The 25,023-nt window shown below is 45.5% G+C and overlaps 1 protein-coding gene across 1 annotated transcript in view; it reads left to right on the forward strand.

Moving 5' to 3' along the window:
• The window catches only part of LOC309973637 (kinesin-like protein KIF16B), a 288,133-nt gene that overhangs the window by 194,193 nt on the left and 68,917 nt on the right, over positions 1–25,023 (forward strand). Inside the window, exon 23 of the mRNA XM_082857986.1 lies at positions 8,659–8,781. Coding sequence (XP_082714112.1) covers positions 8,659–8,781 — 123 coding nt within the window. The remainder of the gene's footprint in view (positions 1–8,658; positions 8,782–25,023) is intronic.

Raw genomic sequence — 25,023 nt, forward strand, 5'->3', positions numbered from 1 at the left:
TCCAGTGGCCGTAATTACAGTAATTTTTATTTACATTCTTTAGACAAGTGATGAATTACAGCTTTGAATGATAAATAGATTAGAGCACTTTTATTAGTGCTTCTCAGATGGTCTTGTTGGACAGACCAGTTTCTCATGAGGTCGTCTTGTTAATTTAGTTACACAGCTTCCACTGTTCCCTTTAGTTGATACTGCTTCCTTCCTTAACGTACCTTTTGTGATGTCCTATCAGTCAGCTGTTGCCAAATAGCAGGCAACCCTCGAAATTGTAGTGACGCACCAAGAAAAAGCTTTTCTTTCTCACTGATGGTTTGCAAGTAAATCGAGGCAGCTCTGCTTTAGGCTAAGGTCATCTGCAGGTCAGCTAGTTCGGTCTGCACCACCTGCCTCATTTTGGATCTACGTGGAAGGGGCAGTGGCCGTATCATGTCGATGACAGAAGCACGAAAAGGCAACCGTGCGTCATGTCTGCTAACATCCCCTTGGCCAACGCAAGTGCCGCATGCAAGTCCAAAGTCAAGGGGCAAAAGGCAGCGCACACTCCATTCACCACGAAGCCATGGCAAGAATGTCTGCTCCTCCTCCTACGGCTACAAGGGAGAGAGAATTGGGACCACACCCAGATGCATTGGGTCAGGGTTCCCAAGGTTCTAGTGAAGATAAGTTCAGATGAAACCTGTAGGACCTCTCCCTTATGGAAGTACTGAGTCCTAGTTACTAGTTGAACTTATTTTCCAGTTCAGTCTTTGCTTGACACCTCCACAGGCTGATCATCACCTGCCTCTGAAGCAGTTTATCCATTGGGATCTGCTCTCGTTGTTAGACCGTCGTTTCCATAATCTTCCTTAATGTGGCCTCCATCTGCAGTCCGTCCGTCTGTGGCGCCCTCAGTCACAGAGTAGAACAAGTCTGTTTCACAACTGTGTTATATCACAGCCCTTCCAAGAACACAGTGTGCTCTCTCTCACCTCCTCAGGGTTTTCTTCTTTTTTTTTTTTTGCGGTACGCGGGCCTCTCACTGCTGTGGCCTCTTCCGTTGCGGAGCACAGGCTCCGGACACGCAGGCTCAGCGGCCATGGCTCTCGGGCCCAGCCGCCCCGCGGTATGTGGGATCCTCCCGGACCAGGGCACGAACCTGCATCCCCTGCATCGGCAGGCGGACTCTCAACCACTGCGCCACCAGGGAAGCCCCAAAGGGGTTTTCTTCTTTACCTCCAACACTCTTCGGTCCCCCTGCTGGTTCTTACACAACACAGATTCCAAACCACACCGTCCAGTCTCTTTTTAAGGATGCACCCTTGTAATTTTTAAAAAACCTCCTTTATGAGGAACGGAACGGAATACAGTTGGGTGAGAAGGAAAGAGATTCTATTATAAATCACTACTCACGTTTTCTTCTTCTGCCATCTTGTTAAAACCTTCTGTTGCTGAAGATGCAGTGGGCTACCGCGGTAACAGCCCGACCACCCTTTATATTGTGGTTTACAGCGTGCAGAGTCCTTCCTGTGTATTGTTTCCTTGGAGCCCCACAGTGATCCTCCCAGGATGGGCGAATTGTTGTCAATTTCCATTTTGTATCTGAAAGGATCACTGATTGGGAATTGGAACTCAAACCCAGACCTTACTCCAGAATGTATGTTCTTTCCACAATGCCAGAGTCACCTGCTGGTCATGGTTATTCTTGACATTGCCTGAATACATTTTTTTGTTGTTGATTTGTTTTTTTCGTAGGAATGAATAATTGATTGGAAGGACTATTGATTTTTTTCTGACTTGTAACTTTTTTCTTGGAATTTGTAGACATTAAATATTATTTCTCTTTTTATGAGTTTTGTTTTTCAAGAATTGCCTTACAAGTTTCTTTGCCATTCCATCGTGTCTTCGTACGCCTTACGTCTCCTTTTTCCTCTCTACATTTTAGCTCTTACAGAAGAAAAGCCTGGGTATAATCATCGTGGCAGTACAGTACAGATAACCTTGTGTGCTCGAAGTTGCTCCTTTAGTTGGAAGATTAAACAATATGCTCTACAGAAACCTGATAAAGAGAATCTCCACCAATCCCCTACCCCCACTTCAGTTTTGCCTGGACCTGAGAATTCAGTACAGTTTGAACCAAAACTAGGGCTCAGCAGAAATCAGTGAGTGATGATGAGTGGTATTTTTCTTGGGTCATTAAAGACATTGTAGAACCAGGAGGGAGATCAGCTGGTTTTCCCTGCTCAGGTCCTCAACTGCCTAGACTCATGTTTGGCAACGAGAGCCACATGACAGCTACTGCCACATTCGTACTAGACCTGTTATTTAGTCTTTTTTTAAATCATCCATCTAACAATGGGTTATCCAGAGACAATGACCATTGAAGTTCTTTTTGGTCTAGAGAAAGATGGGGACATTTTTAATAGCTTCAGGCTGAAACATTCATCAGATCATTGAGTATTTCCAAACCTTGAAACAATGTTGATCAATCAACTCAGGTCTACATGGATGAAATAATCTACTTTTAGTGAGAATCACAGATTCGAATTTACTGGAAGGCCAGTAAACTCAGGATATTCCACAAGCATTTATATCCAACACAGTTTGTCATTTTCTGGGTAATTTATCCTTGATAACATATAGATACAGATACATATCAAAAGGAAAGAAATACTCCTTTATTTGAAAACCCATATTTCTGTTTCCTGACGTGCGTCTTTTAAAGTCACTCTAAAATGAGATGCAGTTCATGGTGGTTCTACATGTCGGGCTGTTGTTAAGTCCTGACCCTGACCTGGAGCAGGTAGGTGTGCCATGTGTCTTAGCAAATCCAGGTCAGTTGTTGGTACTAAGCCTTCAAAGGTGGTGTGGGACTAGCCCCGGTCCCTTCACAGCACAGGCTGGCTTCGCCTTCTGGAGAGGAATGCAAGCATGTCTTGGCTTTTTGCCACGTTTGTAACGTACATCTGCTCACACAGGTTACCTTTATGCCCCATTTCCTGTGACGTGCCTCGTATTTGAGAAGGTGATGGGTCCTCACCATCTCTGCCCCAGACCCCCGTTTTCAAACTGCTGGGTCATAGTAGGTACTTGATGCAAATAGATCTAATTAGAACTATGACTGTGGCATGTGTGGTTGAAAAAAGAGGGATTAGAAATATGTGCTATGCTGGGAACAGAGAAAGGGGAATTACTAGTTTTTGCTAAATCTGATAAAAACCCAGGTTTGCCTGTATTTTAGAAGCAAAGCTTGGATATTTGGCTAAGAGATCAGACGGCCGTCCTGAGCCCTGACCTTGTCATGGTTAAAGCATATACTGAATTCAGCCATCTGGTATGTAATTAGAGCATTTAGGGGAGAATGTTGATGACTCCCTTTGGAATCGGTTCACTCTGTGCCCTCTGCAGTGCCGACAGTGATCCTAGTGGATGTTAATGCTGCTTCCTATTAATTTTCTTAATTTGCTCCTTTTGAAGGAGACAGCCTGAGTCGGAAGAGAAGATTCTAATCTGAATATTCAAAACGTAGCCTGTGTTCTGTCTGCTTCTTTAGGCTGAGGACTGGACTATAATATTTCCACACCACTGGAAAAATAGTGAATTTGTTGACACAGGACATTGTTTTGTTAAAAGCTATCAGAAAAATATTTCTCTGTATCTTATTTTAAAAGATTTTTTTTTTTTAAAGAGGACCATTTTTAAAGTCTTTATTGACTCTGTTACAGTATTGCTTCTGTTTTATGTTTCTGTTTTTCTGGCTGCGAGGCATGTGGGATCTTAGCTCTGCAACCAGGGATCGAACCCACACACCCTGCACTGGAAGGCGAAGTCTTAACCACTGGACCTCCAGGGAAGTCCCTAAAAGATATTTCTTATGTACAGGAATGTAATCCAAGTTACTAATTATGTACTTTTCCTTGACTTTTTATTTCTAAATAGAGCCACTCTGTGGTGCATTTGAAATTCCTTGACCTGTCCTACATATTTATCCAGATCTCCTGCGAGACGTGCTTCCAGACATACAGCCTTTCATGTTTCTTTACCTCCTAGCATGATGTGTCACCAGCTTCCCCTTCCAAGTTTAAGAAACTGTGACTGATTCCAAAATAAATAATTCCATAGAAATTTAAAAACTCTCATAAATAGTGGGATATATGATACAGCACACATTTGCTTGCCCACTGTAAATCTCAAGATATTCAAAATGTAGCTCCTTTCAAATAAAAAATAAATTTAGGAGACATTTATGTTAGTTTTCCTTCCTGCCCAACATAAACATAGTTCAGGAGAACGTCAGGAACCTTTCACAGTATATCCTGAGAATTCGACATTTCTCATCAAATTGACTTCAGAACATAGTGTCTAAAAATTACGTTGCAGCAGTGATTTGGTGGAAGCACATACTCTTCATTTTTCTCTATACTTTTGCTCAAATGTCTTCAGATCCCTGGCTTATTCTTCAGTTATTCATTTCTGCAGGTGTTCATTTCTCTACACCTGTTAATATTCAGTTAACTGTGAAATCAGTGAGATTGAAGTAAACTGTGGTCCCAGATGTGGGAACTCTGACAATATTTCTAATCCCCAATTGCAAAATAATGAAGAGAAATATCCTCTTCTCAGCAGTGGGTTCAGTTATTCTTCCCTGTCTGGTCCTGAATGGAGCAGTGGCTCTTGTGTACCACCTAGAACCGTTTCTTGAGGTACACGTGCATGTGCTGGGATGTAAAGGGCCGTCCTGGATTTAGGCGAGCTACATAGTAAGATCCAGTTTCTCCTAGGTAACTGGTCTCTACGTAATTCATATACCCAGTTAAATTATCAAAGACAGTGATTTTTTTCTGTAAGGGATTTATAAGCCTGTGCATCAAACAACTTTCTTTTCATTAGCAACTGATTTCACAATTATGCATTCTTAGAGAACTTTCTAGTCTTAAAATGCCTGTGTGATAACCAGACCATCAGTTACAGTCTTAACCCCCTTTGAAAGTTGACATATGAGAAAAGAAGGTTAAGGTAGCGTTTGCTAACGTTAGCGTATAATCCATCTAGAGTAGAAAAACCTTGTCTTTGTTTAGAACTTAATGCAGTTGAGAAAAACTAAAGGTCTTAGAAGTTACAGATACTTTGTCAAAGTTACTTTGTATTCCCAGGACCTGGCCCTGTGATTGGTCCATAGCTGGCGCTCAGTAAAAGACATCGATGTTTGATTGTATATCCTAAGGGCGCCTATAGGGAAAGGTGTTTAGAAAGTTAAGTCTCCACTGCTTGGTTAACAGTGTACCTGGGCGGTTTTGACTGCAGTTCTTCCTCAGGGAAGTTCACAGTATTTGTATAGCAATATCTGTGTATATGTTTTTCACTCAGTGACCCCCATCATAACTTTCTCATCCTGCTGTAATTATCAGTTTACTTGTCCCACAGGGCGGGACACGGCCTTGGTCACAGTTGGGTTCCTGCTACATAGAGGAGATTTGGGAAACATCGTGCCCATTTCCACTGACGACAAAATGGAGGTTCAGAGAGGGTGGGTGACTGTCCGTCAGAGACCAGCTCCGAAAGCTCGGATTGAATTCTGAGTCTCCTCCAGGTGACGGCCATGTGGAATCCAAGTCCCTCTTCTGCAGTTGCTTCAGGGAAGCAGACAGTGGTGGAGGATCCACCAAGTGTGTTAAACGTGTTGGTATTGTCCTCTGCACCTTGTTGAGAACCGATAAACACATGTGGTAACACACTGTTCCTAATCGATTGGAGGGGAACAGTTTTTCCCCTCCTCTCTCCCCATCCCCCCTCCTCTCTGCACCTACTCTGTGCCAAACATCGGCCCAGGTATTTCTTTACTTTCCTCAGTGAACTAAAGGTTTATAGCGAGGGCACCCTTTCTTCTTCCAGAACGAGCCTTCTCTTCCTCCTGGAAAACTCCTATTCATCCTTGTGTACCCGGCTGCAGAGCCCCTTCTCCATGAGGCTTTCCCCTCCCCTAGCTGGGGTTGCTGCCTCTCCATTTAGGAGCACCAGACCCCTAGGGCTTTGTTCTAGCCCAGCGGCACTAACAGCACTGCTCTGGTTTATCACGCTGTGTGTCGACCGAGCCTGAAGGGGAACAATTTAATTGCTCTTCTTCCTTCCTCCTTTTCCCCCTTCTTGCCCCTTAGCGGGTAGCCCGCAGCTGTGCAGAGAGAGCTCCTCACCCAGTCAGCTGCCACAAGGGCCTGTTGTTCTAACCTGTAGGGAGGATCCGGGAGTGGGTCTTCTAAACTAGTGTTACCGGTTCTTGCTTAAAAGCCTGACGGCGGCAGCCCTTCTGCTGAGGTTGTTCTAAGCTCCTTTGCGCTTCCAGACACCACAGCTCTCCACTCCAACTCCACACACACACATACACACACACGCGTGCGCGCGCATGCATGCGCTCACACTGTAGCAGTGGAGTTCCCAGGTGATTGTGTCACATGTGGAAGAGAGGTTATGTTCCTACTTGAAAAATACAGTTACAAGCATGACATAGAAGGTTTCAGAGCTAAGACAGCAGAGCAAGGACTGCATGGCCAAACCGTGGGCTTTGAGGTCAAAGACATTTCTTAACATTAAATGTGTTTGTTGAAAATAAATAAAAGCACTAGATTATTTCTCTGCCTTTTCACCTTCAAATAGATAAACATATCCCATGTTTCGGGAGATGTCTATATTCATAGTAATTTGGAAATAATACTCTTAGTGGATTGCAAGGTCTTTGGCAATACACGTATCGAGAAACCCTTTTTAGGGATTTCCGCTATGGTTTTTTGACACCAAGGACAGCTAAACAGGTGCACCACTGCAATAAAAGGAATGGTTCTTGTTTGGGGTAACCAGCCACGCAGTGAAAAAGTAAGATGCTCTAAAAGGCTTTGGTAACTTCATATCGTGCCAGTGTGTTTACACTGTCAGCTCGATGAGAGCAGCGACCTGAGGCAAGTCACGTGCCTCCATGTCGTCCAGAGCCCTGAGCTTTCCCACGTGCAGCAAACCTGGACCATCCATGCTACCCCTGGCCGAGGATCCAAGGGTCCAGGACCCCTTTCTGCCTGAGGGAAAGGGAGCTTGTTGCCCCTGTTGTCTTTTTGGTCAAATCAGGGAGTTTAGTTGTATAACCATGGGTTTTCCATCTTCTTAAATTCTTTATATGTTGAGGTGTTTGTTAGCTCAGTTTATCTCAGGTGGATGGACTTACTTTAAAATTTCATGAAAGGTACTGGGTGAGGTAAGTCAGGCAGAGAAAGACAAATATGCTATCACTTATATGTGGAATCTAAAAAATAATACAGATGAATCTATATACAAGACAGAAACAGACTCATAGACAGAGAAAGCAAACTTACGGTTACCAAAGGGGAAAATGGGCGGGGGGATAAATTGGGAGTTTGGGATTATCAGATATACACCACTATGTATAAAATAGATAAACAATAAGGATTTACTGGATACACAGGGAACTATATTCAATATCTTGTAATAACCTACAGTGGAAAAGAGTATGAAAAAATATTTATAACTGAATCGCTTTGCGCTACACCTGAAACTGACACAACATTGTAAATCAATTATACCCCCATTAAAAGTTTTAAAAAATAAATTGATAAATAAATGTCACGCTAGCAGTATAGTGGTGATGCATGTGGGCTCTCTCGGTTAGCCTGAGTTCGAATCCTGACTCTACCACTTACCTCTAAGTTACCTAAACTCTTAAAATTTACCTAGGCTCTGAGTCCTGGGACTCTTCATCTGATAAATTGGGTTCATAATGGTTCCTGCCTCCTGGGGAGGGTCATGAGGATTAAACAAAACGATGCACATAAACTGTTCAGCACAGTTCTGGGTAATAGTATGTATTCAATAAACGCTAACTATAATTACGATGCTAACTATAAATATGATTTTAATTATTTTATTACTGTTACTGCTTCAAAAACACATCTTCTTATGTTTCGTAAAGCCCTCCGTTCGTGTTAATGATAAGGATTGTTCAGCGATTTCCTTCCATTAACACTCAGGAGAATTCCCTTCTAATTTTTTTTAATGCCTCTTCCTCAAGCCCCTCCATCTTCCCACCATCCAGACCGTAGACATTTGTCAGAGCCCAGTTGATTATTAATCAGATGGAGCCTAAAGGAAACACTGGGGATTCGTTTTAATTGTGGTTTAAAGAGCTTTCCACACTACAGTGCCTTATAAAAATGCCTGGAAGTTAAAAATGAAGTGCATTTGAATAAAATCTCCAGCTTTAGAGCTTTACGTACAGCAGTCTGGTAGTCTGTGAAGAAAAAAGAAGTTGTTCAGTGATCAAGACTTTTCAGAAAAGAATCTGGTTTATACCAGACTTTTTTTTTAGAGTCAGGATATGTAATCTGTCCTTTTTTTCACTTGTTCTTATAAATTGGAAGGAACATCAAAGCCAAACAACATTTGGAAGTGCGTTCGCCCTACCGTTTTAGAACGGTATCCCTAAAGAAATGGTCTTTTGTCATGAGAGAGACTTAGCGTTTCTCTTTCAAAGGAAACCATCATTTTTCTAAGTAAACTCTACTGGTCTGATGCTCTTTTCTTCGCTTGAAACGCGTTTCCTCCGCCTGGCCGGGCGGGGTATTTGCAGTGCAGTGATCTTGGTCTCTCTCTTTGTTCTCCCATCTGATGTGCCTTTGATAGCGGATGGTGTCTCGCTCTTTGGGAGCAAATCCAGACAACCTGAAGGACCCCATCAAAATTAGTATTCCACGCTATGTCCTCTGCGGCCAAGGGAAGGACGAGCACTTCGAGTTTGAGGTCAAGGTAAGTGTCCCTTCTTTACTCTTCTGGGGGATGGAGGCTCGAGGCTCTGCAGTGCTGTCTTTTCTCTACATGGAGCTAAAGCTACATATGAACGTGTTGTTTTGTACGATACTGGTCATGCCCTTCTTTAAACCAGTACGTGAAAGTCTAGGCTGGAGCACATGGAGGGAAGTTATCCCATAGAAGGTAGTGGTGGCTGGGGAGTCCGGCTGACATGGAAGTTACTGTCACCTACCAGCCCCACAGGTAAGGTCACCAGCCACCCCAAATTGCCCAGGATTTTCCTGCTTTCGGCACTGACAGTTCCACACCTCGGGAACCCGTTTGGTGCCAGGCAAACCCGGACAGTTGGTCACCCTACCATGGGTGTAGGCTCAGTTTTTTAATCTATAAAAGTGGGAACAATAATATTTATGTCACAGGGATATTAAGTACATATAAAGTGCTGACTCCAGTGTTTGGTAGATAATAAAGGATACATTATAGCTGTTGCTGTTATTTCTACTGCTATTTTCATTGTTTTTGTTTCTGTTGTTCGTAATTAGGAAGCTTTCCTAATCTGTTTACACATTATTTGATTTATACAGCTTTTCAGGAAGAGATGTGCCTGTTTCCTTACCTCATACTTCCCCAAATACTTCCCCTTCATCTTATTTCTAATTGAGTTCCATTGACTCATAACACTTCATTAAATACTGCTGGCCGCCATCCCCTCCTCTAGGAATTGATGGTTAATCACACTTCTTCATTTTCGAGGGTAGGCGAGGGTGTTGTATGGCGTTCGCTACGGTCCCCAGTATCTGTCTGCCGGGGGACGTTCCTAGAGGTGGTTTTGGTCTGATAAACGCCAGAATCTGGATGTTGAGTTCTTCAGACTCGGATTCTACTTTGCTGAGTGACCCAAAGTCTTTACCTCCTCTGAGCTTCAGTCCCCTCCTTGGTAAGGTGAGGAAATTGGGCCTCACCAGTGGTTTCCAGATTTCTTTTTCGCTGAACAGTTTGGTCAGGGAGTCTCGTAGGAGGAAGAACACTGTAGAAGCAGATAAGCGTGAGCTGCTTGCTGTGGGGGGAGGGAGGGCGGAGGGATCCTAAAGCCAGCCCCCCCCCCGCCGCGCCCCCGCTGCTTCCCCACTTCCTGGCTGCACCTCAGAGGAGCCCCTGGGCTCGGGGGGATCCCTCCCCTTAGGCACAGGCGCTCCTTTTCAGTCTTCTTGGAGAAGCAATGCAAATAACTTTCCTGATGAATCAAGGTTTTAGATTCTTATTTCTGCCTACTGAGCCCCCCTCCCCGTTTTTTTTTAACAAAACGTGCACATTAATTTATATCTTTGAGGTTTCTGTTGAGAAGACATGATTCCTGTGTGCTAGTGTTGGTGGTTGAATTTGGCCAGATTCTGCGATTTCTTATTAAAATGTTGCACCATGTCTGTGATCCAGTGCTTCTACTCCTCCTGACCTAGTGCCTGATTCCTGCCCAGTTTCTTTCGTCAGCCATTTGAAACTGTGTTTCAGTGTGGAGAGTTCCATTTATACATATTGAGAGACAGTTTCCTAAGGCGTGTTTGTATTATTTCCATATTTTTAAATTAGAGGATAAAGACTGGCTTTCACCAGTTCAGAATTTGAATTCTTCAAAACATAGAACTCACAGCACTGGAGGACATGCAATGATTTTAGTTGGTACATAGAATTTCCATAGATAAATGTATTAATAAAGTATGACTATTAAATCGATTTCATGCATAGAACTTAAGTCATGAATGAAGAAGATACTTAATTTTTTTTAACTGAGTTGATTTAAATAAAAGTTGCAAGCAAATTATAGACCTGCCGTATGCAGATCTGGCTAAAATTGTGAAGATGAAACCGTAAAGGCAAGTTAGAGAAACCACATATGGGAACTGTCTGGCACCTTTCAGAATCTAGGCTGGCCCTCTCTGAACTGATCGAAGCCCTGTCTGAGAGCATGTCATTGTTCCGCTTCCTTCTGTTCTCATCCCAGGTGTTGCCATCATTAGCACCAGGAAATGACTGTCAGCATTTGCCTGGAGAATTCCCACTTCTCCGAGTAGGAAGGGCCGCCCTGTGCATTTATAGGGAGGAGGGCTGATGGTCTCACATTCCCGTGGCGGGTGGAGCACCCCGTCAACAGAAGCATCAGGGCCCAGTACTAGAAACAGAAACCCTGGGAATATACTGTCCCACCCTTAACAAAATAGACAAAAGTAGCCAAGCTCCAGCAGAAGCGTAGCCGTCTGAAAAGTTCTGGGGGAGTGTTACTCCTCCAGGTGACCTCACTGTGCCTCATCTGTGAAATGGGGCTGAGGAAAGCCCAGGCTGGGTTGGTTTGAGGACTGTAGGGGCTTTTGTACGTGAAATGCTTGGAACAGTGCCGGCCACATCCCAAGTGCCGCATGAGGTGTCGGGAATGAGGGAGATCTTACCCTTGGAATCCCCTTAATGACGTTCAATGTGTTACTGTGTCTTTATGAGGATTTGGGGTTTTGTTTTGTCGTCTTCTTCGCTTTTTGGTTGTTTATTTCCTCTTAGTGTTCTGAGTTTTAAAATGAACTATGCCAGCCTTTTCCTTCCATCACTTTATTTCATGCACATGCAATGTTTTCTAGAACAAGTAGTCACACTTAGGGTCATACTTTGGCTGCTACTGAATTCTCTTGGTGAGCCAATGGCTTTAAGGAGAGGAAGGTAAAAAGTATTATTTTTAGAAAAGTCTGTTCTGTTAGTCTCAGATCTTCTCTGAAGGAAAATATGATGATAAGGTATATAGATATTTTATATCTGGCTCATTTAAGGCGCTGAGCTGACTCGGCCACACGCAGGTCCTGTTGGGTGCAAGTCCCCAGTGACTGAGGTGACAGGTCCCCAGGAGGACGCTGGCCTGTGGAGGGGTGGCAGCCCCAGAGCACTGTCTCTCAGCTTTTTCCCTCACCCTTCGTGTTCCCTCTGCCTCCTGCCCTTCCCTACCCACCCTGCTTTAGATAGAATTGATTAGTTATTTAGATCATTCCTTCTTCCTGTCCAATTTCATTTTAATCCCCAACCTGGTAGCTCCAGTCCTCCAGTCCGGTCTGTTCATTGCCAGATGAAGCAGTCATGATCCTTGTTAAAGGGATGCTCGAGGTAGGCTGCAGGGAGGGTGTCTGGGGGGAGAGAGGGAGAGAAGAGTGGTTCCCAAAGGCTTGTCTTCTGATCCCCAATGAATCCTGAGGAGGTTTCCATCACTGGGCTTTAAAATGAGAAAAATAGAGGTTTTAATTATAAAGGACTGTCTTTTATATCTTCTCTATTTGGGGGATTAAAAACAACTTTCTTTTGTGAACTAACTGTGAGAATGGGTAAGTGTAAGCTTTTTGGGTTTGGGTCATATTTAATTTTTTAAATCGACTTCATTGAGACATAGTTTACATCCAGTGACATACACACATTTTAAGTACAGTCTGATGAGTTTTGACATATGTGTACACCCCTGTAACCAGCACCCCAATCAAGATTTATGAACTTTTCAGTCATCCCAGAAAGTTTCTCCAGCACTGATCTGCTCTCTGTAACTACAGATTACGTGCATCTGTTCTGGTGTGCGGTGGGGATGGGACGAGGTGGCATTTACCCTCCTGGGTCTGGCTGTTTCCACTCCACATGCCTTTTGGAGATTCATCCATGTAGTTAAGTGTAACAGTAATTTGTTTCTTTTTATTGCTAAACAGCCTCCACTGTGTGGATACATCACAGTTTGTGGGTTGGTGTCTGTTTCGATGTTTGTTTCTGACAATACGGAAAGCTATCATCTCAGTGTCACCTCCCCCTTTATTGACCCTGAAGGACTCATGTGAGAACCCCTGGGTCAGGGTATCTGTTCCTGTTGTTACCCTTGCAGTTATACCTGCCAGTGTCTCCCAGTAGCACAACCTTTTGGAACTGTGTACGCATTTATGTTTAGAGAGGTGCATCCCACCAGCTGATGTGAGAGACAGACAGAAGAGCTGAAGGTGTGCAGGCTGGCTCCTCTTGGAAAAGAGCACATTCTGTGCTGAATGTGGCCTGCTGGTCAGCAGAACTTACCTGCACAGTCCGTGCTTGCGCGGAGCTATAGGCGTCACAAGTAATAACTCCACCTGGACCACAACAGTCATCTTCAAACTCCTGCTTCCACTGCTTTTCAGTGAATGATACGTGAAATCAATTACCCTGCGTTATACTTGCCATCCTCAGTTAGCTAGGACCAGACTGGGTAGAATTTAATTTTTAAATTGCATTTCAGCATGACACAAAATCTGTGCTTATGGCTAACAGAGGCTGTCATACTCTGATGTCATAGAAATAAGCTGATGTCTCCAGCATAGTTTTAAATCCCCTACCTTTTAACTTACATGTTAAAATGATAATATAAAGAAATAATCTAACGCTGGTAATTTTTTTTAATGTTTTGTTTCCTGAGAGTTTTCATACCTCTAAAACCGGAAGTAATCTTCACAGGAGATTGTCTTCCTGTCTCCTTTGGCGAGTGTTGACATGTACGCCAGTGCCACGCCCCCACCCCCACCCCCACCCCCCGCCCCGTCCAGCCGCCCCGTTACCCGGTTTACTCCCGTCACAGACAGTCCCATTTTCTTTTCTTGGTCGTTGTCGTGTTTATCGCCGGTCTTTCCCGTAGGTGTCAGCTCCATGGGCCCTCGTCAGCCTGTGCAGCCGTGAGGCCCCAGCCCTTACACGGGCCGGGCTGGGAATGGGCCCCCGTACAGATGACTGTGATGTGACCCACACAAGGCTGGCCACAGGTGTTGTCATGGAGCAGAGCCTGTTTGGGGCTTCAGGGGTTATGTGGCTGGGTGTCCTTTGTAATCAGCCCCTCGGGGGCCCCTCGTGCTCCATCTCTGTCGGCAGGTTCATCACTGATTTGCCCTCCCTTCCTCATCTGGGCCCCCGGGCACTCTTCAGCCGCTGCTCCTGGAAGCCCATGTGGTAGTGTCGTCTCCTGTAAGGAGGCTGCTGGCACCTCGTATTGTTCAGGAGAGGACAGGTCCCCACCGTCTGTCACGTGGCTGCAGGAGCTCAGCCTTGTGTCCACTCGCAGACTAAAGGGATGCGAGACTCTACGCTCTACCTGGAACACACGACGCCCAAAAAGCAAGCAGCCCGTGCTAGCGTGCTCATCGGGCCCTTGCTGAAGGCATCGCGGTGACAGGCTCCTCCTGTTCCTGTTCAGGCTCATGTTCTCTAAGTCCTGGTCAGTGGCCTGAGGAGGAGAAGGAGAGGCAGAGGAAACAGGAGAACGGATGACAGCGGGGAAGTCTAACCTCAGGGAACACGCCCAGCGCAGACCTGTAGACCCTGCGGGTAATCCCTGAGCACCCCGTGCGGTGGTAGGCGTTTTCTTTTTGAGTTTTTAGGTCTGTGAGTCCTGCCTCCTAATTTCCGTCTGTCGCGTCCCAGAGCCCAGGAGAGGTTTAACCCTGAGCGCTCTCCCATCTGCCAGGTCCTCCCTCGAAAGAAGAGACCCTGAAGGTGAGATGGGATAGTGGCAGAACCTCAGCGCGGCCGAGGTTCAAGTTGGAATCTTGCTTTTACATCTGAAGGACGACGTGCAGGGACCCGGGACCAGGGCCGACAAACAACAGCATTAACTCCCAGCGGCAGGAGCACACGGGCGGTGGGTCATGTGCTTGATTTGGCCTGAACAGACTTTAAAACTTTTCGAGTGAGTTGTCAACACTTCAGACTTGGGAAATCTGACGTGGAAATCCAGATTCCCCAAGTTGCGTAAAACGTTTCACACTGACATCTATCAGGCACCTTCTTCGTCCCAGGCACTTTGCCAGACCCTTCCGCAAGCGTGGAAGATGTACCAAAATGGGGATACTGTTTACAGTTAATGAACGAGGAAATTATGAGTGACTCGCCCAGGGCCACGCAGCTACTAAGTAGATCCAGGTACCAGATGTCCATGGAATCTAAGTTCTCTGAGCCATCCCGGTTCCCTTGCGTACTCATCTTACTGTACCTTCTAAATATCACTACTTTCTGCACCTTTTGGAAGTTGAGGCCCTAGTGTTGCCCTAGACAAAGTGGCCATTTCCAAATCCTCACTTGTTTTCAAGTGTTGCTGTTATTTTTGTGTGTGCTTTAACTTTGATCTTGAATTCTGGCCAAGTCATGGGCACTTCATATAAATTGGCGCTATTAACGTTTTGACAAACCTGGAGAATTTGATGGTGGATAGACCTGCCAGGAGGCATAAGGAGGAAATGCCCAGAAAATGTGCAGTTTGGGAGCTGAAGAAATCACATTTATAGTCAGGGAAATGTCTTTTTATTTGGCAGAACAGAAATAAGAGCCATTTCAGTCTATTAGATAAACTATGCACACACATACATCTTTTAGAAACATTCCCAACTTGATAGAATGTAAATGTTCAGAAGGATTTGTGTGTTGGCGTCTGAATCTCTGCTTATTAGTAACTGATGGATGTTCTCCCGCGTGTGCATTAGCAGAGCTGAGACAAATGGAGGCTTGCGTGAGCTGTGGTCCATCTAGATTCAAATACTCAGTTTGTGGACTATTTTCAAACATAAATATCAAGTGGAAGAAATAACCTTAAAAGAATCATATTTTATCCTGAGGTTTTATTTTTTCTTTAAGCACTCTTCCCATCTCTTTGAGAATGTTGTCTTTCACTAAAAAAATAAGAAAAAACAACTTTCACTTCCCCTATTTTAACACAGAACAACTCATCTTTTATATTGCTGTTACTTGGGCAGTTGTTTATCTTCACAGAGGTAATGCTGCAGACATGAGAAATGGTGAAGAGGAAATGAGATTGAGTCACAAGCACAGAAGAAAAGCAGTCATCACCTTGTGATCCTACCTTGGATTTCCATTTCAAGTTTGCTTTTCCGCTATAAGAATATATTAATATTTCCTTTCCTTCATTTCAGAATTCTGGGAGTTTTACATCTCTTCCTAGAGTAAAATTTGTTTTAAAAGAAATCACAAAATGGTTTGAACTCCCCTTTTTGCAGTTGCTGCCCACAGGTACCCTGGCCTTTCAATATGTGTAATAAAAGGGCTTTTTTAGGAATGTGATTGCGGTGCAGGAGTTACCAGGTACTGAGTACCCCAGCACTCTGCTCGTTGCTTCACATTTTTTAGTACAGCTATAGGTTAGGTGTCATGAGCTCATTTTACAGATGAAGAAACTGAGGCTGGAGGAGTTGCATAATTTAGCCAAAGTCGCACAGCTAAGTAGTGAGTGGGCTAAAGTGAGGATCCAGGGCTGTCTTAATCCAGAGCTTTACATGATTGCGTTCTCCAATGATGACTGGTAGAGAGTTTGCATTCCGTGCTTTGCCTCTGGGTATTTGAGTAATTTGCAGGGAAATTGCTTAGGCTGTCATTCTCCCAAGTTCTCACAATTTTAAGGTAGAATAATACCCCAGTTCCTCTCCTGTTTTACCAAGGTGTTAGGGGGAGGAAGAAGTATTCCTTAGTAATGATCTTAGATTTGAAAGGCATCCATCTTACCAGAATATTCGGGTCTTGGTACATTCTTTCAAGTTTACCTTCAAATTACCATATAAAACTAAGTATACTAAAATAAATGGTATTGTTCCTATTTTGAAGGTACTGAGATTGAAGCATAAAGAAGCCATTCTCTCTAGTTATTGCAGAAGGCTGAGATTTGGGCCAGCTAGAAAGCCCCGTTTGATTTTGCATCACTTCCTGTTATGCAGAGGGTGCCATAACCAGCAGTCAGCCGCCAGGCTCCTGTCTGCGTGGTGCACTGGATTCAGACCAGGTTCAGGAGCCAGAGACTCCAGGGCACCTTGTTGGTGACGCATCTACACAGAGGATGTCTGGGGCATTTCCTAGATAATAAGGCTGAATAAGCTTATACCTGCTTGGCTTTGTGAACCCCATAACCACGCTTCCACATTACCAGCAGGCGGGGACGGATCTAGGGTTGGACCTTAGACTCCCCTCTCCCTGCATCTCCTCCTGCCAGGGTCCGTCTTCTTCCCACAGGTGCCATGGAGACGGGATTTCTGTAGTTGGTGGAGCTCTAGTTCAAGTTCACAGAACCCAGTACAGTGGAGGGGATGCAAGCGTGGCTCAGGAGCTCGTGACATGGTTGGAGGACACAGTTCAAATGGCAGCTGTCCCCTCGCCTCCAGTACCCTGGATGGTTGCTGACACAGTGTCTTTTCCTTTGTGTCCACTTGGCTACAGAGCTCAGCACTTCTTTGGGTTCCCCAGAAAGAAAACTTTGCTGTAGTTTCCTAGGGAACCAGAGAAGGAAATACATTGTACATCTCAGAGCAAATAACTGAAAATACCCTCTTAGACAATTACGTTCTCCCCAAAGCACCAGTGTCCCCCACCCCGCTTCCTAGATGTCCCCTGGGAACTCCAGCTGCTGCCCCCCTGCTAAGGGTAGTGGTGGGGTGTCAGCTCCAGCCCCCTTCCTTGGCCTGTATCCCCACGCCTGCCTGCGTACGCAGGGGACCGTGACGTTCAGAAACAAAAAGTTCTTCAGTTAATAGGACCCACCCTGTAAAGGCAGTTCAGAGACCACCGCTTGTTTCTTGATGTGTTTTTTTTCAGGAGTTTTTTCCACACACCTACCCGCACTCATTCTTACCCCCAAATTGTTTATCACTAAATCAAGACTCCTCTCTTCCAAAGGAATCTGGGAAATGACATTTTCTTTGTTTTACAATTCTTTACCCTCTCCCTGTCTCCTCTAACGCCTATTGTCCAAAAACTTTAAACATTTACAGGTAAATCAGAAAAGACCTGAAATGCAAATCATTCTGCTGCCCACGTTTCAGGCCAGAAAGGGAATGAGAAAATAGTAGGGGAGAGTTTACTGAAGAGGCCCTGGGCTCCGCTATCTTTATTATTCATTCAGTTATTACTTAACAAGTATTTATTTGGTACCTGTAACATTTTTTTAAAGACCATACTAGAAGTATCAAGGTATCGAGGAACAGAAGAGGTGCGTAAGCTGTTCACATACTCCGGGGTCGGTGAAGTGGGGGAGAGAAACACGCAGAAAATAGAACAGTGCGGAGCAGAGGGGGTCATGTTGGACACCCGGGAAGACTTCAGGTTTTGGTGGGAGTGAGAGAGGGCATTCTAGGCAGCAGGACACCGGGACAGGCCCGTGGGTAGACGGGTACAGATGATGCTTTGGTAACAGGAAGTAGTACCACTTGAGGCCAGCCCTGGGGAGGAGCTCCTTTCTGGTAGAAGCAGAGGAGGACGATGAAGTGAAGCTGAAGCGGTCTTGAAGGGAGGGGGGAAGAATGCGGTAGCAGCATCATTCTGAGATGGGCTGAGAGGCTGCTCCGGAGTTGGGTGTGGGCGACCTTAACATCTCAGTAAAACAGCATTGTCCGTGAGGATTGAAAACCTAGAGCGTTTGGAAATACTCATCACAGAAAATGTAATTTAGAAGGATTTCCATGTAGGAGTGACCCTACAGAGTTAAAATAGCGTACATTTAGTGTCAGTGCGTCCTGCCTTCCTGGGGAGGGGTAATGAGGGCGGTCTGCAGCAGTTCCGGGTAGCTCACAGGACAGAAGGGGGTTATTCCGACGGGGTCCCACCAGAAGGTCTAGGGAGCTAGGGAGTTTGAGGCAGGAAGACTGAGCTGGAATCCAGCCCGAGCCCTCGGTGAGTGATCAGAAAAAAGAGGGGCTGGGAGATGGAGAGAGGTTAGAGCATCACGCTGGAGACAGACATCGGATGCAGCACACTTGGTGTGGGCATCCCCGTCAGAAATCTGAGAGCACTGGGCTGTCTGTCCTCAGAAAGACTGGGCCGTCCTGGAGGTGGACCAGAGCGAGGGGTACTGGGCGGCGAGCTGTGATTAATGGGCTGCTGGCCTCTCCTCCCACCTCCTGGGTAGCTCTATTTGCAACATTTGTCTGAAGAGATTTTAATGAAATCTAATGTATTAATGCTTGCTGTTTATACAGATTGAAATATTTGTTATATATTCATATTTCCTCAAGCATGTTCATAGTTATGTTACTGCACAAGACTGTATTTTGCAGAAATCTGGCAAAACTTGTTTTAGTATATATTAGGGTGGTATTAGACCATTTCCTTCAAGCTATTACTAAATACAGGGCATCTCATTTGTATATACTTGATGGAGCTCTTCCAAATGTTGTTTAAAAATAAATGTTGTTGAGGAGACCTCTACGAGTAACTGCTTACTTACCTGGGGCCAGTTAGAGTATTTTTCTTTGGGTGAGAAACTGTTGATTCTCTCCTTCTTACACAGATAGATATACACAAGCAAATACAAACTGATGACAGGTCTTAAAATCGACAGTCCTTAAACCGGCAAAATATGTATATAACATAAATTTGTGGAAAGCACTCACTTGAGAATTGTTCATAGTGAATGCAGTTCATCTTGTGGACACGTTTATGGTGTTTTAAGTTGCACTTGATCACTTTATGGTCCAGAAAAGATGGATTTGTATCAGCAGACTCGTTCAGTGAGCGAGAAGTAATGAATTTGGTCCTCAGAGCCGCAGAGCAATGATGCCCTGCGTTTTCAGCATGGAAGAGAACAGTTGAGCGTTTTGACCTGATGTGTTGGGTGTACTGACCTTCTGTGCCTCCTCTCTGCATCAGCACCTCATCCTATGCCCAGTTTTAATTTGGGGGCAAAATAGGACTTTAGTGTCTATTTCCACTTTCTGTGTAGTTTTCCCAAACTTCACGTGCGCTGTCTCCCCAGCTCTCAAAGTGCGGTTGTCTCTGTTACAGAGAAGGGATCTGACTGTTTTCCTGTGGGGAGGTGGCCACGTGGTTGCCTTGGGCACCATTTCTGTGGTGCTCGTGCTGGTCTTCACTCATCGTCGTTGTGCTTAGCTTGTTTACGTGTTGATAGGCAAGGGGAGACTTAAAGTGTTTTATATACAAAGCGGGAACGGAAGCCTTGTGATCCTTGTATTTAACCTGGATTCAGGTGAAAACTTCATGGGTAAAGAATTTGGAAATCTCTCTGTGCCTCACTATAAACTTGGGTTACAAATATATCGAGAATGCACCCTGTTCTCAGTGCAGAGAAAACAAAAAAAAGATACCATTATGTGACTAATGAAAATAATCTTTGATTCAGATGAACCTGAAAGATATCACCAGAACAGAGTTAGTGGAGCCAAGATAGTGGAGCCTTACCTTCTCTGAAAAGCAAACCAACCTTAAGTACATCTCTCGGAAAACTACCAGCACCTGATACGGTGCCGACACATACTAGCAGCTCAATAAACGTTTATTCCTTCAATGAGAGGCCTCCCACCACCCCCCCAGCTACTGCCAAAGGCCCACTCCCTTAGAAGGCTTACAATCTTGTAGGTTAGGGAGACGTTTATATAATTAATATCGGTTATATAAATTAACTAGTACAAGTTTAATTCTATAATTAATGTCCCGTGATGTGTGCTCTGATCAGAGTGTGAGCTGCATGCCGGGAAGTCACGGAGGAGGGAATGATTCTTCCAGGGAGAAAGGAGTGGAAGCAGGGGTGCTGCCAAGGGAGGGGCTGTGGTTGGACACGCGCCCTGGAGGCTGAGCAGGAGGCCACGGGACGGGTGGATACTGAGGAGGCCATTCGAAAGACCCTTCCAGAGACCGACAAACGTGCCCCATTTCTGTGTTGGCCAGTTGTCTGAAGTGTGAGAATTTTTAATCCACTGGGAGCTGGGCTTAGAAAAGGTAGTGTTGGGTCAGCCGGGAACAGGTCCTGAATGCCATGCTAAGGGCTTTGACCTTGGGAGGGGAGTGCATGGCGGGGAGTGGAAAGCAGGAAGCTTGTGAAAGGGAGCTTTCTCTCTGCCTCGCTCTAAGCTTGTGTTGCGGTTATACTGAGGATGCGTCCTGTTCTCCACAAGCCACCACATCTGATTTGGGGGCAGCAACACGCAGAGCTTTACAGCAAGGCTGCCCAAACTTTACCCTGCGTCGCAAGCCCCTGAAGATTTTGTTAAAACACAGATTTCTGGGCTCCACCCCAGAGTTCCAGATGAAGTGTGGGTGAGACCTCAGAATTTGCATTTCTAACAAGTTCCCAAGTGAAACTGTTGCTGCTGGTCAGGCGTCCCACTTTGAGAACCGCTGGTTTAGGTTATGGACTGAGATACTGAAGGCAGAAGCTGCTGAGATCTGTATGTGAGTTTATTAAAATATCAAGACGCGAGGCCACAAAATGAACCATTGCCCTAAATGTACCCGTAATGATCTTCTTTGTTCAGTATTTTGGGGAAATTATATACAGTGTTAATGGTTCCAGAGAGTCCCCACCCTCTTCATTAATGAGGGACTCTTGGAGACACCAGTGTAACGTGGTGAAGACAGAGATCCCTCTGATCCCCTTACAGACCTCGTTGAGCCCAGTTCACAGGAGCACGCAGCTTTGGACAGCTCTCTCCCCGTCAGGCCATCTTCCGCTGTCTCCTTCCAGCTCCTCCCCCGCTGTCCCCCTGCATCCCGTTGTGAGCACGGGGGGCTGATATCGAGAAGCAGAAGCAAGTGCATTGGATGCTTCTGGGGGCTCTCTCAGGGACTTTATCTTCCTCTTGCCGGCTTATCATTTTGTGCCCAAATGCCCTGATTCTGCTTCCCCGGGAAGTCACTCAGCCGCGCCTGTCCTCCGGAGACTCGGTATGTGCAAGTTGTCAGGGAAGTTGCCATGCCTTATAAAGGCATTATTCTGGGGCCACCGTGGGAAAGGGGAGTGAAACCCAAATTATGAAGTAAGTGTGAAGTAGCTGCTGAATTAATTAGAGATTTCAAAATGTGGTCTGACATTAATGAGCTGTGAAAGCAACAAAGAAGAAGAAGCAGGTTAAGTGGTCCAGTGGTTAAGACTGTGCTTCCAATACAGGGGGTGTGGGTTCGATGCCTGGTCAGGGAACTAAGATCCCATGTGCCGTGTGGTGTGGCCAAAAAAAAAAGAAAGAAAGAAAGAAAAAAAAGAGGAAGACGCTGCCGGCCAAAGCCTCACGAGCCGGTGTCCAGTTATCTATATCCATATCCTGATTTTGCTGGAGGCCATCTCATCTACCAGCGAGATGAACAGTGGCCTTGCTGGTTCACTGTTGCCAAGCCTGAGTGCACTTAAGACAAGCCCACTGGGGGCTCCATCCTCCAGCTCTTCATCAGGAAGCCCGTGGTGTGTCAAGCACTCTTCTAAGGTGTAGTGAAAACCAGCTAAAAATCCTAATTCTCCTGGAGCTTATTCTAGTAGGGAAGAGAGACAGAAACAAGACATACAAGTCAATATATGCAGATGGCGTTGTTTTATTGCACTTCTCAAATATTGCGTAGTTTTACAAATTGAAGGTTTGTAATGCAACCCTGCATTGTCAAGATGACGGTTAGCATTTTTTAGCGTTAAAGTGTTTTTTCACTTAAGATACGTACATTGTTTTCTTAGACATGCTATTGCACACTTAATAGACTACAGTAAAGTGCAAACATAACTTTTATATGTACTGGGAAACCAGAAAATTCGTGTGACTCACTTTATTGCAATCCGCTGTACTGTGGTGGTCTGGAACCCAACCCACGATATCTCGGAGGTGTGACTGTACCGTGTTAGGTAGTAAGAAGTGCTTAGTAGAAAAATAAGAAAAGAGAAATAAGTAGTGTGGAGATGGGGAGTAAGGGGGTGCAATTTGAGATGGTATATCCAGAGAAGGCATCACTGAGAAAGTGGCTTTTGAGCAAAGACTTGAAGGAAGTGAGGGAGCTAGTCACGTGGAAAGAGGATTCCAGAAAGAGGAAAGGTCACAGACAAAGTTCCTGAGGCCACACTTAGTGTGTAGTACGTTTGATGGGTTCTAGATAAGCAAGGAAGGCAGAGTGAGCAAGGGAAAACGTGGTGGGAGATGAGGCCAGGGAGGGGACAAATTGTAGAGATCCTTGTAGATCAGCGCAAGAACTTGAACTTGTACCCTGAGCAAGATGGGACGCCTTGGGAGGATGTCCCATTCAGCAAAGAAATGGCCTCATCTGACAGTTTTTAACAAGAGCACTTTGGCTGCTGCGTTGAGAAAGGAGTGAGGGGAATGTTGCGGGGAGGGAGACAGAAGCAGAAGCGAGGGGACCAGGTAGGAGGCTGTTAAACATAGTCCAGGCAAGAGGTGGCGGTGGCTTAGACCAAGATGCTAATGGTGGTGATGGTGCAAAGTGTCAGATTCTCATTATATTTGGAGTGTGGTGGAAAGGATTTGCTGACTGATTGGATGTGAGCCGTGAGAGAAGGAGGAACATCAAAGATGATGCCACAGTTTCTGGATTGAAGAAATTGAAGAATGGCATTGTCATTACTGAGATGGGGGAGCAAGTCTGGATGAGATTAATTTTGGTAAATTCAGCCATGTTAAGTTTGAGATGCAGTTAGACATCCAGGTAGGCAGACATATCAAGTAGGCAGTAGGATGTACGAGTCTGGGTTCAAGGGAGAGAGATGAGCATCCCGGGAATCAGTGGTATAAGTTTAAGCTATGAGATGGGATGAGATCACCAAGGGAGTGAGCTCAGGTAGAAGATAAAACACGTTCAAGGACTAAGCCCTGGGACACTTTGACGTTTAGAGGTCAGGGGGATGAAGAGAAATCCCAGCAAAGAAAACTAAGGTAAGAGAGGCAGCAGCCTGGAAGCCGGATGAAAAAGATGTTTCAAGGAGGAGCTGTCGGCTCCATCAGATCCTGCCATAGGTCAAGTCAGGTCAGGGCCAAGAATGAACCAGTGGTTTAGCATGAAGTAACCTGTGGCAGTTGTTGATGACCTTGGTAAGAGTAGATGAGAGTAGTTTGAGTGGAATGTGAGTAACTGAGGCTGGATTGAAGGGATCCTGGGAAGAAGGAAATTGATGACATCAAGAATAAACTCTTGCGGGGCTTCCCTGGTGGCGCAGTGGTTGAGAGTCCGCCTGCCGATGCAGGGGACACGAGTTCGTGCCCCGGTCCGGGAAGATCCCACATGCTGCGGAGCGGCTGGGCCCGTGAGCCATGGCCGCTGAGCCTGCGCGTCCGGAGCCATGTGCTCCGCAACGGGAGAGGCCACAACAGTGAGAGGCCCGCGTACCGCAAAAAAAGAAAAGAAAAAAAAAAAAAAGAATAAACTCTTGCAAGGAGTTTGTTATAATAGCAAGGACAGAAATGGAGTGGCAGTTGGAAGGGAAAGGGAGGCCAAGGTGGAAGTTTAAGGTGAGAGAAATCCTAGCTAGTTTAGACGCTGCTGGAATAATCTAGTAGAGACTGGGGATGTGTTGGTGCAGGAGAGAGAAGAGAAAATTGCTGATTGCAGTTTCCTTCAGAAGGCAGGAGGGCGTGGAGTCTAGAATCCAGCATCTAGGAAGAGGGGTTGGCCTTAACCAGGAGCAGTGGTGTACATCCCACGCCCGGTAGCAGGAGGGAGGAGGAGATACAAGGCCGATGGTGGCCATGGTGGGCTGAGGGTTGTTGTGGGAGTGTTCTATTGATTGCTTCCACTTTCTCAGTGAAATAGGAACTCAGGTTATCATCTGAGAATGAGGAGAAAGATGGAGTAAACTGTTTAGAAAACTCTTATCTAAGAGAACGGGAGAATGGATGGAATGGGGAAATGTGGTATGACTGTTTGGAGGCATCCAGGCTGACCTCAAAGTGGTGACCGTGACTTTAAAAGAGGACCAGGCAGCCATTTGGTGGCATGTTTTCCTTCATCCCCATCCTGCAGGTACAGGGCGGGAGTAAGCAGACAGCTGGATTTAACCAAGATTGTGGTTTAGCTTAGTCAAGGGAATTTCAAGAGCAGAACAAAGAGATTTGAGGTTGAATGCAAGGGAAAGGTTGTAGTGATTGCCCATGGTTTCCAAGTTGGGTGAGGGAGGAACCAGGGCAAAGGTCAAGGAACAGGAGGTCGGGGTGTTGGAGGGATCGTCTGTTGGTTGATGAAATTTCCAAGATTCATGGCAGGAGTTCCATAGCGTTGGAGCAGATGACAGTGAGCAAAACCTAAGACGTTCAAGGAGTCGGGGATGTGACTAAGGCGAATTGCCTGCGAGAAGGATGGGTACAGGTAGGATCCGAAGGTGTGGGCTTCACGTAGGTGGGGTTTTAGGAAGGGCAGAGGAGCAGTGGTGTGAAAGTTGGATGGAAGTAACAAAGCATCTACCAACCTCCCAGCACAACAGGATGAAGAGTGTGGGGAGAACAC

This window comes from Leucopleurus acutus (genome assembly GCF_964270905.1).
Source record: "Leucopleurus acutus genome assembly, chromosome: 16".
NCBI classification, from domain to species: Eukaryota; Metazoa; Chordata; class Mammalia; order Artiodactyla; family Delphinidae; genus Leucopleurus; species Leucopleurus acutus.